Source organism: Squalius cephalus, assembly GCF_949319135.1.
Source record: "Squalius cephalus genome assembly, chromosome: 5".
NCBI classification, from domain to species: Eukaryota; Metazoa; Chordata; class Actinopteri; order Cypriniformes; family Leuciscidae; genus Squalius; species Squalius cephalus.
The window spans coordinates 34,678,549-34,696,747 of NC_137126.1; the positions used below are offsets into that span (position 1 = coordinate 34,678,549).

Genomic DNA, 18,199 nt, shown 5'->3' on the forward strand with positions numbered 1-18,199 from the left:
TGTCTTCAACATGCCCGTGTTTACGGTTAGAAAAGTCAAACAAATGTTGCCTACGTAGGCGATTGTTGACCGTAGCCTGAATCTGTATCTGTATGCATGAGACAGAATTCACATTTTTGTAGTAAAAATAGAAACATTATGCAGAAGTATAATGTGTGTTTGTCAGAGTTGCTGTGTGACGCGCGTTCGCTGCGGGCGTATTGTGACGAGCTGGACGCGTTCCGAGAAAAGACCGTTAAAATCGATTCCCTATTTTCGTTTTCGAAACTTGTGTTGGTTGGTCCGATCGATTGTGCAATCGATTTTCGAACGTAAAGTGACAGCCCTACTCTGCATGAGTGGTATTTACGACAGTAACGTTAAATAGAAGTACTCCACAGTGACTCTAGGGGTCGCTGTTTGAGAAAAACGGAAACTGCATAGTGTGCCTTTAAACAGTATGTTTTTCTTATGGCTAGGCATTCTCGTGTTGTAAGTGTCTGTGCTTTGACAGAACTGGAAGCATGAAGAACTATTTCAAATAAATGTATTTTATTTGAAAAGGCTATTTATTGATCCTACATTGTGAGTACTGAGGGCTACTCCATCAATAGTTACACCAGATCATGGCACTTTTGGTCTTGAACATGTTGGCTTGAATGAGCAGAACATTTTCTATGGAGCATGAAATTACTTTCCAAAATCAATGACATCGAACAATATGTTGTTAAGCTTCTTCTCATAGTGTGATCTGCCTCTCTCAGACCATCAATCCATCTATATTGGTGTTCCGGTCCCCCGCGGTTACCGTCGCAAACGCAGGCGGAGACGGTCGTCCATGTCGAGTCATGATGCAGATGTTGAACGAAGACTTCGGCACGACCATCACAGACAAGAACACTATCCTTGTGATGACAGAGACAGATACGATCTAGAGGCGGCAAACCTGGATCATCCAGAACACAGCCTGCCACCAGACATCAACAGAACCAGTGAGTCCTCGATCAGTTCTGAAACAGAACTTGAAGTCCTTCACATTAGTGATTAAAGTGTGTCCTATATATTACATCATATGATGATACTTGTGTGTTGTGACTGAGCAGGATAAAAAAAAAGGAAACATTTCAAACCTTTCTACTTACTTTTTTATTGCCAATATGATGACCCAAAAGACTGGTGACCCAACAAAAACAGGTAGTAGAATGTAGAATCACATGGATTTTATATCCAACAAGTGCAAAAGATGGGAAATGGTTAAATTCAAATGCCCTGTGAGGTAGTAGACTCAAGGAAATCTGAAAGAGAGAATGCAAATTCAAGAGGACTATATAGGGAGCAATATGCCATACATTTCTGTGTGTGTGTGTGAGTGAAATAGAGTTGTGCCTGGTTTATCAGATATACCCCACACCCTCACTCTCAATATCATGCTTTGCCCGAGAGCAGGATAGTCTCGTCACTGCAAAACAGAAGACCATGAAAAACAATTATGGTGATGCATCTCTAAACATTCTAAAAAGTTTGCAGTCAGCACAGAACAATGCACATTCAGAGGAAGCGCAACGCTCTTTCACTTCGTACTTTTATGCTAAATTAGCACACTAATAATATACTAATAATATGTACAAAATGGGTATAGGCTATTTGAAGTCAAAATAACATTACAGGCACTTTTAAATATATTTCTATTTAGCTTTAATTTACTTGTATTCAGTTAAAGTTTTAGTAATTTTAGCACTTATTTCAGTTAGTTGCCAATGCAACATTTCTTTTGATAGTTTTAGTTAACAATAACAACACTGATGCAAACAAACAGCTAAAAAAGGACCACAAGGATATAATTTTACTTGCTTGTCGAATTCTTGCTTGTCGATTTCTTTTACAGCATAAGTTGCTAACGCTATTTGTTAGCAACTTATGTTGTAAAATATACCACTTTCGATGAATTAAGATAATTTATGACATGGGACAAAATATGAATGTTGAAACCATGCCGAATTAGCTGGGGTGCGTCTCCCAAAAGCATCGCTAGCCAACTATGTTCGCAAGTTCTGTTGTTATCAGCATAGTTCAATGAGTCGGTGTTTCCCGAAACCATCGTTCCAACCACACAACTTTGCAATGCTGTTTGTGAATGTTCGTAGCTCTCGACCTGTAGTTAGAAGCATAGTTTCTTGTTTGCATGACATGTGGGCTTAATAAATCCTTAATAAGTCTTGAGCAAAATAAGCAAGCTGACATTCAGTACAATCTGTCTTTTATTTAGAATACAAATGTTGTTTACCTCTTTTCGTTTGTCAAGAGATTTACAGTGACGTTTTTGAAGACTGTGCATGTGCGAACGTGCTCTACTACGTAAGAACGAGCCTATGATTGAATCTGGAAATAAAGCAAAATAACTGAGAAAAACAAGAAATAGTCCTAGGATGCCACGTCCGTAATTTAAAACAGTTGTGACTAGCTAGTTGATTTCTTCAATGATGCATCGTACTATGGTAGTTAACCAGCTAGCTACATCGTTGTAGCCTACGGGAAACGCACCCCTGTTTGGCTTACAAATACACATCATGACTAAGCAGCTTTATTACTGAAAATCTCCCATTTTTTAAACACTAATGCCTCTGACATGGGCTAAAAAGGCCATAACTTCCTTTGCTGATGACATGGAACTCAATAGCTGTTTGAAATTGCACCCTTTACTCCACTAATAATTCATTAATTGCGGGAATTCATTCGGCATGACCCTCACAGTGCATTATGGGTATTCTCTAGCCGTTAAGTGCATAGATATATACTGTTGAGTGTACATTTTGGGATTGAATGAGTGCACTCGATAACGTCCACAATGGTTTCGGACACCACTACAAATGGCTGTCCCCTCAAATAGCACCCTATTTATGGGTATAGGGGGCGATTTCGGACACAGCCAATGTTATTGATCTTTCCTGGCCTCACTTACAGCTGTGAGTAATTATACATTTGGCATTACACTTAATTTCAGTCAACAGCTTCTTAGTAATCACTTGTTCATGCATCATATTGCTGAATTATGATAAAAGTGTCCATGACAGCAGGACAATTTGCATTCTTGCCTCTTGCCTTTTTAATAAAACTCTTGTTTCTCTGTCAGCTGTGTTCTATGTGTTTAGTCTAACAATGTTCACATATAATAGACTGGAATTTGATAGTTTTAAAGACACTTATGCTCTTTTGCCATCTTTCACATCTTGACATCTATGGGCTTCTGTTCTCCAGGTGTCTCTTCTTGAGTCATATCTTTAGTCCTCAGGAAGCCTCTGTGTGGATGAAACAGGCGCAATGATCAAACCATAATAAGAAATAAAGATGAACCTAACAGGTGTTAGAGCTGAGAAATGCTGAACAAAGAAATGAAAACACAAAAAAAGACCAGAAAGGCCTGGACTTTGCAACATGCTTCCTGGTATCACCTCAAACAAGCCCAGAAAAACAAGCACAGTGTGGATTCTCAGCTTCAGTCACAGCTCACAGATTTAGTCCTCGCCCAGAAAATTAATGAACAATGGCTTACACTGTGGTATTCCTCCAGGCACAGGCAATCATCACAGCAATGTATCAAACATACACAGTGGGGATCCTTGTTGATTCTTCTTAACTTTTGAGCTAATACTTTCACTGTGTGTGCTGCTGCATTCCACTGCACTTTTTATTTTTGAAGGCTATCTCATTCTGATGTCTGACTGAGCGAGATCCAAGCAAAAAAAGTTTTCAATCACTTTTTATCCTGTTCATTTCACAGTGTCCCCTGCAGCAGAACGACTGCGCTACATTTTAGGGGATGAGGACGAGGCCATGCCCACACCCACTCTCTTCACTGAGATGGACACGCTGCAACACGAGGGAGACGAGCTGGAGTGGAAAGAATCAGCAAGGTATAAAACATAATCAAAAAGGTCTTGCACTAACTGATCAATTGTGTGGCTCAGTGGTTTCAAAACAGTTATGTATCCATAAAGACACCATGCACGGTAATTATCATTTGATCATTATCATGAAAGTAAAACAATTAAAAATATTTTCTTTAATTTAAATAAAGCTGAAATAAAATGTAAAAATTAGGTGAAAAACTAATACAAAAAACGGCAATATAATTTTTAAAAAACTTGAAAAAATGCAAAAGCAAAAAAATGACAAAGCACATTTTTTTATGAAAATGAAAACAAAATATATATATAAAAAAGCTCATTTTAAAATTCTAAAATAACTACTGATGTGATTAATTACTTCTAGTGAATATACTGAGCTGTAAATGAAATATATGTTTATTTTGTCAGAATGCACAGATATTTGTCATTTGTAACCATTATAAATGGTGCTTTTATATTTTTTTAAACGAAACATTTTAATGTAATATGTTTGGATATAATGCAATATTTATTTTTGGACTATGGTCAATCAAGTTTGATTTATGGCCCTTTGTACTAAAAGGTTTGGGCACCTCTGCTACAGTGAGACAGAAATTACACATTTCACCTTAAAACAAACAGCATCCTCATCAGAACGACATCAGAAACTTACATTTCCTTTTTTTCTCTGCTTGACTTCAACTTTGTTTGTGACTGTGCGTATCTGCAGGTGGGTTAAGTTTGAGGAAAAGGTCGAAGAGGGTGGGGAGAGATGGAGCAAACCCCACGTTTCCACGCTCTCCCTGCACAGCCTGTTTGAACTGCGGACATGCCTTCAGACAGGCACCGTGCTGCTGGACCTGGAGGGATATTCACTCCCACAGATAGTTGGTGAGCAGTGACACTCTTTATTCTGGGTGCTTTTCATCTGATGGGAGGGCTACTGATGTACTCTGAACAATCTAACGCTTTGTACAACAGATATCGTCTTGCATACTGAAGTGTAATTCATAAAAGGGTTTCTTTTTCATTGTTTTTTTATTTTATTTTTGATGCATCATAATGTGTTTCTACAGTTTTTATGCATTTTTGTTTTTGCAGTTTTGGTGCCAATGTACTTTTAAAGCAAATCACTTTAACTTTTGTCTCATGCAGATGACATCATCGAACGTCAGATAGAGGAAGGGTTGATCAGTCCTGATCTGAGAGATAAAATCAGCTTTGTTTTGTTGAGAAAGCACAGACATCAGACAAAGAAGCCAATCCATCGCTCCCTTGCGGATCTGGGCAAGTCTGGCCCTGGAGGCGCCAGTGAGTCTTCAGTCTTTAAATGTTTTTGGATCTTATTGTAGAATGCAGCCTAATTGGTTAAAAGGGATAGTTCACCCAAAAATGAAAATTGTGACTATGATATATGATATCTAAAAAGAACATTATTTTGTGTATTTGGTTTAATGCAATGTGTTTACGCGGTTTTAGGTTAAAAAAGTTATTATTTTACACATACCGTACACATTATTGTTGCACCTATATGCCCCGCCTTTCTGAAACACGTCGATTTTTACAAAGCTCATCGTTCTGAAAAGCGCGGTGTTCTCTGATTGGCCAGCGATCCAGTCCATTGTAATTGGCCCGACTACCTTAAGTGTGTGACGGAAATGTCATACCCCTCACCATATTTGGAACATCAGCTCCCAAAGCAGTGACAGGTGATAATGTTGGTACCACCGTATCAATTCGAGCCCGAATCTGATCCGGAAAATGCAGATGACCAAGCTGATCGTTCAACTTTCACGACTGGACCAGACCGTATCAGATTGTTAAGGTTTTATTTCATTGGGGACATACTTACTGATTATAATGGCTTGAATGTCTGCATTTGTGATCGTAGAAACGACAAACAAGCGATATACTGCTCAAAACTCGCGTTTGAATAGTCAGTAGCAAATTCTTAAAATATGAAAACATACTTACAGACTTTGAGCTTTGTAACTCTACAGATCTTATACATGCACAAACAGCTATATAACACACACAAAAAAAAAAAGAAAAGAAAAGAAATCGCTTCATATGACCCCTTTAATGGTCTTAAGATGACAGTTAATCCCAAAATGATCATTATCTACTCACACTTATATTGTGTAAACTCTTGCAAAAAACTAAATAAGTTTATCAGCAGAGCATTCAGGCCACTATCTTCCATAATGAGAGCAAAGCGGATGTAAAACTCTGAAAAGGACAAAAATAAAGGAAGCATCCACTTTCGTTGTTTAGACTGATAAGCCCATTGTTAAATTCAACCTGAGCATAAATAAGATCACATGGGCTTCAAGTGACATGAGGGTGAGTAGGTCATGACAGACTTTTTGGTGAACAATCCCAATCCCATTTTAATTCTTTCAGTGGGTTCTTTCATTGCTCTTTTTACACAGTTCATTGACATAAGCCATTAGAAAAACATTGTCTGCTTAATAGGTAATTTTTATAAAAAGTAATGTTGTTTATCTCTCATAGCTCGGAGCCCAGCCCGAACTCCTGGCACTGGAGCAAATTTTAATCGCTCTACAGAAGATCTGCGTAGCAAGCAAGCAAACTATGGCCGACTACGTGAGTCTTTGCACCTCTTTTAATCCTTTTTTATCATTATTGTATATTCTGGTAATGCCACAGCTGGTTGAAGGAAGAAAATAAAGCTAGATTTAATTTCAGCAGTCCTTTATTTACAGTTTACTTAACACAGCATCAAAACATGGATGGAACAACTTTACACTACCAAACTACCGAACAAAGACTGACAGAAAGCAAGCTCATTTTATACAATACCAGAGCAGTCAAAGCAATGATTAACAGGTGTTCAACTAAATCAGTAACCTAAGCAACAAACAAAGCAAATAAACAGGTGGGAAAACTGGAACCAGGGAAACATGCGCAAAACACAGGAAAACAACACATAACCCTGACAGGAAACACTTTACAATAAGGTCCCATTAGTTAACATTAGTTAATGCATTAACTAACAATGAGCAATACATTGTTACGGTATTTATTAATCTTTTTTTAACGTTAGTTAATAAAAAAATAGGATTGTTCATTGTTAGTTCATGTTAGCTCACCTCAGGTCCATTAAATAATATTAACAGATACAGCTTTTGATTTTAATAATGTATTAGTAAATGTTGAAATTAACATTAACTAAGATTACTATTTTTCATTGTTAGTTCATGAACTGAACTGAACTGTATTCATCTAGAAAGTGTCTGTGATCTTTGGGTTTGGTTAAAAGCAATTAAAGAGTTAATTCTGCCTAGGATAATGTGGTAGATCAACATGCTGTGTTTTCAATTTGCATTTTTATAGACAGATTTTTCATTAGAGCTGTCCAGAAAGAGTAGATTTTTAATTAGATAGTGAGTGATGCTATATTAGTTGTTAAATAGCTAGTCAGCTTTATATCATGTTGGAGTAAGACTTAAATATTTATCATTTTGATGAAATATTTATAATTGCGTTTCTGTGTATATTTGTACCTGTGTCCGCAGGCCACGCTCAAAGCAGGAGCATGAATGACATTGCAGATTCACCAAGCACAGACCAGGTGAGTCACATGTTATCACAATGTGTCTTTATATGTAATAGAAAGCCACAATTTGACAAGGCACAACAGCGATTATATTGTTCACAATCTTCACAGATATTTTGTATTTGCTTTGATACTATTTTTAGCTGCCGTGTCCAGTTTTCCACACTGACAAACATATTCTAGAAATCAATGCATTTTCTGCTGTCTTTATCATCAACATATTGGAAATTGATGAATAATTGAAATTGAAATTGAAAATCAACACAATTTATATTTTTTTTCTTAATATAAAAAGGTATATTCTTAGAGTTGAATGTGATTTCACCATGTTTTGAGGTCACAGAAAGTTAGTTCTGTAGTCCTTCAGATTCATCACCAAAATGAGAAATTGTAAACTTTCCATTCCATATTTTGATGGAGACGTTTTATAAATTGATGTATTTGATAGTTGAAACTGTGCTTGTACTAAAAAGTAAACTTAGCAGCATGTATGATAGAGGTTGCTGTGTGTGTGTGTGTGTGTGTGTGTGCGTGTGTGCGTGTGCGTGTGTGTGTGTGCGTGTGCGTGTGCGTGTGCGTGTGTGTGTGTGTTTTGTGGCTCTGCCGATCTGATGAGATGTGCATTGCCGTGGCCTGGTGTCTAGGTCAGTATTGATCTGCCATTGGTAAAACGTGCCATCTGACCGTGTGGTCCTCGTGCTAAGCTCTCACATGCAGAGAGATACAGAGCAGAGCTGCACATGCAGCTGCACATCTCACATGCAGAGCTGCGGTCTGTTCCCTTTGGAAAAATAGTGTCACTGTTTCCAACTTTTTTTCATGTGCACACAATGTACAAGGCTATAGCCATCAGTTACAACACTCATTTATTACTGCCCTTCTTTGTTTATGAAGATATATTGTTACAGGAATGTGTTAATTATTTTTGTCTTTCAATTGTAACTCATGTCTTTGCTTGTTAGTCTTGTCTGAACAAAAAAGTTCCCATTAGCTGGACTAAAACAATAATAACAACATGATTTTGACCCTAAGACTATACACAGTATGAAATGATTCAACCCCCATTGAAAATCAGGTTTACTGGCAAAATGTACAGACTTTCTGCTGTTTGCAATGAACAAATCAAACAAAAGTAATTGAAATAGCTGGTTTCCCCAAATTCAACAGAAAATGCAACTTTTAATGACTTCTGCAGTCTCAAAATTATTCAACCTCTTCATGACAATGTAACGAGTTAGCTCAAAGGGGAAATATTAATAATAACTCATAACTTTTTATGATTCATTATTAATATTTGGGTCAGTTAATTGGATTAACTTGATGTAGCTAAATTAATATTTCAATCAATTAATCAGTTCGTCCAACGAACTCTTTTGATTATTCATTTATTCTAAGAAAATCGTATCTTTCATGGCCACCGAAAAATATTTATTTCTTAGCATGTACAGCGCTTAGAGCATGTAACAAGATCAAGATCGTAAACTAGATTTTGTTGCAAGCAGAGAATCAGAACCAAATACATATTGTGCACAAGTTTTATTACCTAAATCACAAACATAACTAAACTAAACAAACATACATACATACATGCATAGGTAAAATGGTGAGTGATATGGAACCGGAAGCAGGAAATGGAACTATGGAAAAGATCCATTTAACTATGAAAAGAACCATCAGCTTATCATTTTCAGAGCACCTCATTAAATTGATACTTTGCATGGTCTGTGCAGTGGACACAATTCCTGAAGTGGTTGAAAATTAAAGTTGTTGAAGTTGCAATCGTTTTCTTCTCCGCTGGATGAAGAAGATATGATGAACTTGCATGGTTAGTTCGACTCTGTTCTCATGGCTGGAGTGCAGATCGTGGCCTGCCGGCCCTGGGCCGGAGAGGACACGCAGAGCAAATGGTGGGAGTTGCGATGGACTTCTTCTGCATTGAATGAAGACGTTGAACTCCTGAGGTTGTCCTTGATTCTGTTGTGGTTGAGAGAGAGTCCTCTCTCTCCTGGATGAGCACATGGCTGGTTGTGAGTCGAGGCCTGCTGCCCTGGGGCCTGCTAAGGCCACGCTGGACAGTACGGCACCCTGAACGTACCGAGAAGGCCAAGAGTTGATCGCTGCCCATTCAGTGATGGTAAGGTTGCAGTTTTCTTCTGAGTTGGATTGAAGAAAAGACAGTCTGACTCCTTTGGGAGAGTGAAAGCATAGCAGGCGGTGGTCACAGCCTGCCAGGGCCATCTTGCCTTCCACTTTGCAGGTTTCCAGTGCCAGAGAATAAGAAATGTTTCTTGAGCACTCTCTGCTGCTATCCAAAGAAGTTAGATATTTTGGTTTTTGGAATACAGGCCTCAACACCTTGAGCTTTGTCTGCCAGATAACCTAGCCTTTCTAAATTCTCTCTATTCATATGAATCCCTCATGTACAATGTGCAGCTGAGATATAATCCTTCCACGTGAATGGCGTAACACCGGGGACGGATGTTTGGTTTACAATTTGTTCAAAGGAAGACAGAAGAAAAGCAGTAAGGCTAATCTAAATCCAGACTGCACTTTACTCAAGGGCTTCAGATGGAATTGTGCTGTCTTCGAAGTGATAAAGCCTGAAGACTTTTTTTTTGTTTTCAGGGAGTTTAGAATAGTACAAGTGTGTGTGTGTGTTTCACATAGAGTGAACAACAATAAATCAACTGTGTTAATGTGCAGTTCCAGATTTTTGGCACAAAGAATTTCTGATAAAAGAGCAGTAATATAATATACCAAATATATAACAATAATAAATTATATATCCTCATAAGTCATATAGTCATCTTAATGTTGTCTTATTTTCCTGGTTAAAGAAACATTACATAAAAAAAGAGAAAACAAATTAAATTCTATTTTGTGTTCATTAGGCCTAACAATACTATGAAATTAATGTTCTTTTTATGAAAACCAAGGACAAATCTCATCAAGTAAGTGTTTAAGTAAGGGTTAATGCCCGACGAGGTGTCCATTGTCAGGTATTAATGGACAACGGCGAAGTCCATTAATACCTGACAATGGACACCTCGAAGGGCATTAACCCGCTTATACCATGGTCACTTGCCAAATAACACATTTTTAAAACATTAGTTTATATTTTAATTAGTTTTACAATCGAAATCTAAAGTTTTTACAAACAATAACTTGGTTTCCCTGGTTACGCATGACGGTTTATTTAGCAACCGGAGATATTTATAGTCCGCTCGATTTATAGTCCGTATAGATACTTTGACTGCCTGTTGCTATGGTTACTCACAGCTGATGTAGCCAGCGCATTTATTTATTAATTTCGAACGGTAAACAGTCAGTTTCACCAGAACTCCTTTACTAGGTGTCCTCTATCACTTTTTAATGGACACCCTGCAGCCAATCAGAATCGAGTATTCACCCAGACCATGGTATAAGCATTTTTACATTTATTCCAAAATAATAACTAAAGGCAGTAATCATTTAAACAATATGTTGTTATTTGTGAACTGATGTTCAACTGTTCTTTTTAATAGTCAACATATAACATAGCCAAAATATAGCCTGATGGACTTGTTCGCAAGCCACTTCTTGGTTGTCTTTGCAATTTGGGCAGGATCATTGTCTCATTGAAAAATAACATCTGATCATTCCCCTTTCGATAAGAACTTTTCATTTGTGGGAAGCAAGTCATTCTACAATATTCTCCTGCACTCCAAAGCATTAAATGACTTTTCACAGTGAAGTAGCTCAGCAATACCAGCAGCTAAAAAGGCTCCCCACACAATGACACCTCTTCCTCCATGCTTCACTGTGGTGGAGGTGCAATTATTATTATATTTCTCAGCAGATTTTCAAAGACACTGTTCTGGAGCATCACCATGCAACTCGTGTTTCATTGTGATTTACCACTCCACACACAACTTCCCATATTCTGTCAAAAACTTCATTCTGTCTTTGATGTTTTTTCTGAGAATCAATGGCTTTTTAAGTAATGCATTTGCTTAAATGTAGCTGATTTTCAGACCAATAATTTGTGGTTAAGACAAATACTGTAAAAGCTTAGTGTTTAGCCATTTTGGGCTGGCCCATTTTTTTGCCCAGATTAAAACGTATGTTTTATGAGAGGAAAAAATTACTATGTAAGGGTATGTAAATATGATAGAACTTAAGGGTTAAATGACAACATAAGGGTTCTATGACAGAAGGGTTAAATAGCAAAATAAAGGTTCTGTGATGGAAAATAAAGGTTTAATGATATCATATAGGTCATGTGATGGAATAGAAGAGTTAACTATTAACTATTAAACTATTAAATTGGCATGGAATAACTTTGATGAGTATGTAGACACATGCTCATCCTACATCTACTTCTGTGAGGAACTTTGCATTCCCAGACAATCTATTGTCATTTATGGTAATAGTAAGCCATGGTTCAATAAGGAAGTAAGGCTACGGAGGAGAGAGAAGGAGGCGGCCCACAGGAGCAGAGACAAGGCTGCCTACACCAAGGCCAAATACGCACTCATGCTAAGAGGCTGTATAAGGCCAGGATTGAACAACAGGTCGGGGATAAGAACATCAGAGCTGCCTGGAAGGGACTACAATCTGCCACGGGCTACAAAAAGCCCCCCCCCCACCCCCCCCCCCCCCCCCCCCCCCCCCACCAGCCTCCAACGACCCCAATCTACCAGACAAGTTCAATGTGTTTTGCACTAGGTTCGAAGCCCCGCGTGGGTCATTGCACTTCACTTCATTCTACAACACCTGGACAATCGGAACACATACGCGAGACTCCTGTTTGTGGATTACAGCTCTGCCTTTAACACCATCATCCCCGACCTCCTCCACAGCAAACTGACCCATCTGAACATTCACCCCCTCCTCTGCTCATGGATTACAGACTTCCTCACCAACAGGACCCAGTATGTCAGGCTGGGCCCACATCTCTCACAGCCCCGCACAGTCAACACCGGTGCCCCCCAAGGTTGTGTGCTGTCCCCCTTGCTATTCTCACTGTACACCAACGACTGCACCTCTGGAGACCCTTCTGTCAAAACCATCAAATATGCGGACGACACCACCATAATAGGCCTCATCTCCAACAACGACGAGTCAGCCTACCGCAGAGAGGTCAGTCTCCTGGAGTCCTGGTGTGCAGTCAGTAACTTGGAGCTTAACATCGACAAAACAGTGGAGATGATAGTGGATTTCTGCAAAAAGCCCCTGACTCATCCTCCTCTGGTCATTAATAACTCATCCGTGACTGTGGTAGAGCACTTTAAGTTCCTGGGCACAACCATCACCAATACACTCAAATGGGACAATAACATCTCCCAACTAGTGAAGAAAGGCCAGCAGTGCCTGTTCTTCCTCCGCCGCCTGTAAGGACTACTTCTCAGTCCCCCCATCATGGTACAATTCTACAGAGCGGTCATTGAGAGTGTGCTAACATGCCTCTGCGTCAGTCCGCGCAAAGGCCAGGCTACAAAGAGTCGTCCGGGCAGCAGAGCGGATCATCGGCTGCCCCCTGCCCCCCATCATGGACCTGTACAGCTCCAGGTCCATTAACAGAGCTGTGAAGATTGCGGCCGACTCCTCTCATCCTGCCAATAGTCTGTTTAATCTTCTCCCCTCTGGAAAGCGGTACAGGGCCTTTTTACCCAAAACATCACGCCACCGCCACAGTTTTTTCCCCCAAGCAATAGCCCTCCTAAATGACTCTTAAATCCTGGAATTCATTGCACTTTATTTTTTATTTAACACAACACTTTCTACATTCATATTAACTTATTGCTCATAATGTCTCTATTTGTCCTTGTATTGTTTTTTCTGTTCTTACTGTGTGTTGCCTGCATGGAGAAGACCAAATCAAATTCCTAGTATCTGTATACATGGCGAAATAAAATAAAGTTGAAAGTTGAAGTTGAAGTAATGACAACATGAGGGTCCTGTGATGGAATAGAATAGTTAAATGACAACATGAGGGTCCTGTGATGGAATAGAAGGGTTAATGACAACATGAGGGTCCTGTGATGGAATAGAATAGTTAAATGACAACATGAGGGTCCTGTGATGGAATAGAATAGTTAAAAGACAACATGAGGGTCCTGTGATGGAACAGAAGAGTTTAATCAGGGGTTCTTAACTCTAGCCCTTGAAGTCCACTTTCCTGCAGAGTTTAGCTCCAACCTTTATCAAACCTGCCTGTAACTTTCTAGTAATCCAGAGGACCTTGATTGGCTTGTTCAGGTGTTTGATTAGGGTTGGAGCAGAACTTTACAGGAAAGTGGACCTCGAGGGCCAGAGTTGAGAGCCCCTGAGTTAAATGACAACAAGGGTCCTGTGATGGAACAGAAGGGTTAAAGGACAGCACATGGGTCCTTTTGTACTTACTCCTTTTATGTTATTTTTTCTTTACTCACTTTGATTTCAGCTGAAGAACAAGTTCATGAAGAAAATCCCCAGAGATGCAGAGGCATCCAATGTTCTGGTGGGAGAAGTGGACTTCTTAGATAAACCCTTTGTTGCCTTCGTTCGGCTGTCTCAGGCCACTACTCTTGGGGGTCTGACGGAAGTCCCAGTGCCCACCAGGTAACAGTTTTGCACATTAAAAACTCACATTATATCTATAAAAAGATCATGGAAAATGTTTAATGAACTAAAGCTTTGACCATACATCTCTTAATGGACAGATTCTTGTTTGTGCTACTTGGGCCTCCTGGTAAAGCCAAATCTTACAATGAGATTGGACGGGCCATTGCCACTCTCATGGTGGATGATGTAAGTTTGATTGATTTGTTATGCAGTTAATATTTTTCTTTACTTATCTTTAATGTTCAATTCTTCCAGATAAACTTGGATAAAAAGATAAACTCATACATTGCCCTTTAAAGTGATCCAAATATTTATTTCCTCTGTTTTATCCACAGCTCTTCAGTGATGTAGCATATAAAGCCAGGGACCGGGAGGATCTGATTGCTGGCATTGATGAGTTCCTGGACGAGGTGATTGTACTTCCACCTGGAGAATGGGACCCCAAAATTCGCATAGAACCCCCCAAAAAAATTCCCTCAGCAGACAAAAGGTAAAGCTCATTCTTCTTCTGTATCTTTGTTCGGCCCATATGCTTCACATCTTTACATTCCTCTTTGTTTCTCTGAAAAGGAAGTCTGTGTTTAACCTCAATGAGCTGGGTCAGATGAACGGGACAGCAGGCGGCGGTGGGGCTGCTGGCGAGGATGAGGAAATGCCTGTTCCTCATGAACTTGGCGAAGAATTGGCATTTACGGGGAGGTGGGTGTGTGAATACACTGACTGACATAATTAGGCACCATCCATCCATCCATTTTAATTCTGCCTTATATTTACCACCTCAATTCAAATTCAGCTTAAATTCAGGAATTTAATTGAAATTTAAATGACAACCACAATTTAGTTCTGAATTGCGCACAGCCCTACCAACTGAGTGTACGGCACATTTACATTTGCCTGTTGATCTTAAAGACCCAAGAATCTTTTACTTCGACCTTGCAGAGTCTCTAAAACACTTCGGCTGAAAGACTGGGTATAGCTTTTGGGTATAGCTTGAGTTTTAAAGTGTTTTTTATCTGTCTCTACAAATAATTGAAAGATACTTCAGAGCTCCAAGGTTAAGAGAGTTTGTATCTTAATCAATATGTCGAAAAGGGAAAATGTAATGTGCTTTTTGGCACTTGGGTTAGAGAGGGTATGTGAGGACTTAGAGATAGAAAATTGGTGCCATTACTCAGTGCTAATATTCAAGATAGATCTTGCCTCTGTCTGTCTAATACAAGCTAAAGCGGACAAGTCACTGATGAATAATGGATTAAACATCTATGTTTTCGGGGCAGGTTCTGTGGTGGCCTTTTCCTTGACATCAAGAGGAAGATCCCCTGGTACCCGAGTGACTTTTATGAAGGCATCCACATTCAGTCCATCTCTGCGGTGCTCTTCATCTACCTGGGCTGCATAACCAATGCAATCACCTTTGGGGGGCTTCTAGGGGATGCCACAGACAATTACCAGGTACACTTCGCAGTTTTCTACTCGACACTGAACATGACAGTTTGCTTAAAGTTGCATGTCATCATCTTTTATGGAGCATTTAACAAGGACACTTGTGACATAGCTTCATCTATAGCCCTTTTCTTTTCTGTCCCTCTCTTTCTCACCTTGTTTCCTTGTCTCTCTCTCTCCCTGTTTAACTGTCTGTCAGGGTGTGATGGAGAGTTTTTTGGGCACCGCTCTAGCTGGAACGGTTTTCTGCTTGTTTAGCGGTCAACCTCTCATTATTCTAAGCTCAACAGGCCCCATCCTCATCTTTGAGAAACTGCTTTATGAATTCAGCAAGTGAGAGAGCCATTCGCACCAATCCATCATAATTTCACAGTCTATTATTGAGGACAAAAAAAGTACAGCCTTGATTGCTCACTTTCATCATGTGAAAGACCCTCATAAATCTTCTCTCTTAGTCTTCACTGATGCAAATATTGCTCTCTTGTGTTCACTGCCCTAGTATTTACCTTTCCTTGTTTTTTCTTTAAACTTTCTTTTCGTCAGGAATAATGGGATTGATTACATGGAGCTTAGGCTGTGGATCGGAATGCACTCCTGCGTGCAGTGTTTGCTCCTGGTCGTCACGGATGCCAGTTACATCATAAAGTACATGACGCGCTTCACGGAGGAAGGCTTCTCTAGCCTCATCTCCTTCATCTTCATCTCTGATGCCATCAAGAAGATGGTGGGATCCTTTAAATACTATCCCATCAACACTGACTTCAAACCAGACTACGTTACGGCCTACAAGTGCGAGTGTGTGGCGCCAGATCCGAGTAAGTCCATTCTTGGCGTAGAGCACATCAGTTCTGAAACTAATTGTGGAATAAATTGGATGTAGAGCAAATTTACCTTAATTTAGTGTGTCAAGATTTACACATGAAGAACAAATGGTAACAATTTACAATACGGTGCAATTAGTTAACATTAGTTAAAGGGTTCGTTCACCCAAAAATGAACATTCTGTCAGTAATTACTCACCCTCATGTTGTTCCAACCCCGTAAGACTTTCGTTCATCTTCGGAACACAAATTAAGATATTTTTGATTAAATCTGAGAGCTGGATCACTCCTTCATAGGCTGTAAGGTAACTGATATCTGCTATCCCAGAAAAGTTAGTAAAGACATTGTTAAAATAGTCCAAGTGACTACAGTGGCTCAACCTTAAGTTTACCCTTTAAGGCTTTATGAATCATGAACTAATTAAAAAATTTACTATTGTTCATTGTAAACTTATATTTGTTCAAAATACTTTAACTTGAATTTAATTTTGTTAGGTTTTATTTGTTTTAACTGTATCAAAAAACTGTAAAATTGGTTAATTTGGTACTTGTAAAACTGTAAAATTAAAATCTATTTTCAAAATGCATGTTATTGATCATATTGCAAATGTTTCATCCATGGGTTTCATTAAAAAAAAAAAATCATTCTTTTTTTTTGACCGTCCTCGTAATTTTTTTTAAATCAAAATATAACTCGGTCTGAAAATTCAGCTTTGCCATCACATGAACAACAAGAAATTACATTTTAAAATAATATATAAAATAGAAAAACATAATTCATAAGTGTTTTAATATTTCACAATATTACTGTTTTTCTGTATTTTTGATCAAATAATGATTGGTGAGCAATGTGCATAAAGAGACCTCTTTCAAAAACATTTAAAAAAAATTACCGACCCCAAACTTTTGAATGGTATAGTGTATGTACTGTGAACATTATTAAAATGCTGTAGAGGTATGATTCAGTCTTATTTCATTATACTTTAAACATTAGCTTATGGTAACGAATCAAACCTTATTGTAAAGTGTTACTGAATACATTTCACTTTGCAGTCACTGAACTGTCAATATGCATACATTCATATGTCAAATATTAATTTCTTGATTAAACAAAGTTCCATTGGGTGTTTAAAGAGAACTGGCTGAGTGCATGTGATTATTGTAACTTATTTGTGTTATGTTTGTTTTTGCTGCAAACCCCAAACGTGACTGCTGATTGATGTGAGTACTTTTCAATATGCATGAGTTTCACCTGGACAGTTTGTTGTACTTAGTCTAATGGCCTGCAGTAGTGAATGAAAACTAGCAGTGAGGTTTTTTGAAAGTAGTTCAGGCGTGCTGGATTGTTTCAAAAACCAAATGAAAATTTTAGTTGGGCTACACCTGCAGTCATTTACATTTGCCAAAGCTGGCTTTGATCCTGGATAAATCCTTCTAACAAAGTGTTTTTCAGATTTCCATTCGTTCTGCTCATTTTCCTCTCTGATTCTCCCTTTCTCTGTTTGTTCAGTGGCACCAATGATCTTCGATGTTGTAGTCCCAGTGCCAGATAATTCCTCTGCTCTCTTTGGTGTAAGTGCCTATTGTCTTCACCTCACTCACATCTGTGTTAACATTTGTGTTAGCATGACCTCGAATTAGATTATAGCCTTTGAATCCACTGTATTTGCACTAACTATCACTGATTTTATAGCCCACAATGACATTTTGTGTTTTTGTATTATGTCATGATGAGTGAATCCAATTAGTTTAATTAAAATGCATCCTTTGTTACTGATCATGCCTGCTGTGTTTTTGGTCCTGTCCTGTTTTATTCTCTCTTTTTCTCTTTTTTGCCATTTATCCACCACACAACCCTTTGTTTTGTCTAAATTCCTCCCTCCTATCCCTGATTTGTACCTTTTTTT

The 18,199-nt window shown here is 38.7% G+C and overlaps 1 protein-coding gene across 4 annotated transcripts in view; it reads left to right on the top strand.

Moving 5' to 3' along the window:
• Window positions 1-18,199, top strand: part of slc4a5a (solute carrier family 4 member 5a) — a 36,785-nt gene that overhangs the window by 9,532 nt on the left and 9,054 nt on the right. For 2 of the 4 annotated variants that reach the window (XM_079872251.1, XM_079872254.1), the window contains exons 3-16: window positions 744-971; window positions 3,758-3,890; window positions 4,594-4,754; window positions 5,019-5,174; window positions 6,378-6,470; window positions 7,403-7,458; window positions 13,868-14,025; window positions 14,127-14,214; window positions 14,364-14,518; window positions 14,599-14,727; window positions 15,306-15,480; window positions 15,671-15,804; window positions 16,015-16,286; window positions 17,803-17,864. In XM_079872251.1, the coding sequence (XP_079728377.1) occupies window positions 744-971; window positions 3,758-3,890; window positions 4,594-4,754; window positions 5,019-5,174; window positions 6,378-6,470; window positions 7,403-7,458; window positions 13,868-14,025; window positions 14,127-14,214; window positions 14,364-14,518; window positions 14,599-14,727; window positions 15,306-15,480; window positions 15,671-15,804; window positions 16,015-16,286; window positions 17,803-17,864 (2,000 nt within the window). The remainder of the gene's footprint in view (window positions 1-743; window positions 972-3,757; window positions 3,891-4,593; window positions 4,755-5,018; window positions 5,175-6,377; window positions 6,471-7,402; window positions 7,459-13,867; window positions 14,026-14,126; window positions 14,215-14,363; window positions 14,519-14,598; window positions 14,728-15,305; window positions 15,481-15,670; window positions 15,805-16,014; window positions 16,287-17,802; window positions 17,865-18,199) is intronic. The other 2 variants (XM_079872252.1, XM_079872253.1) reach the window with 2 other exon arrangements.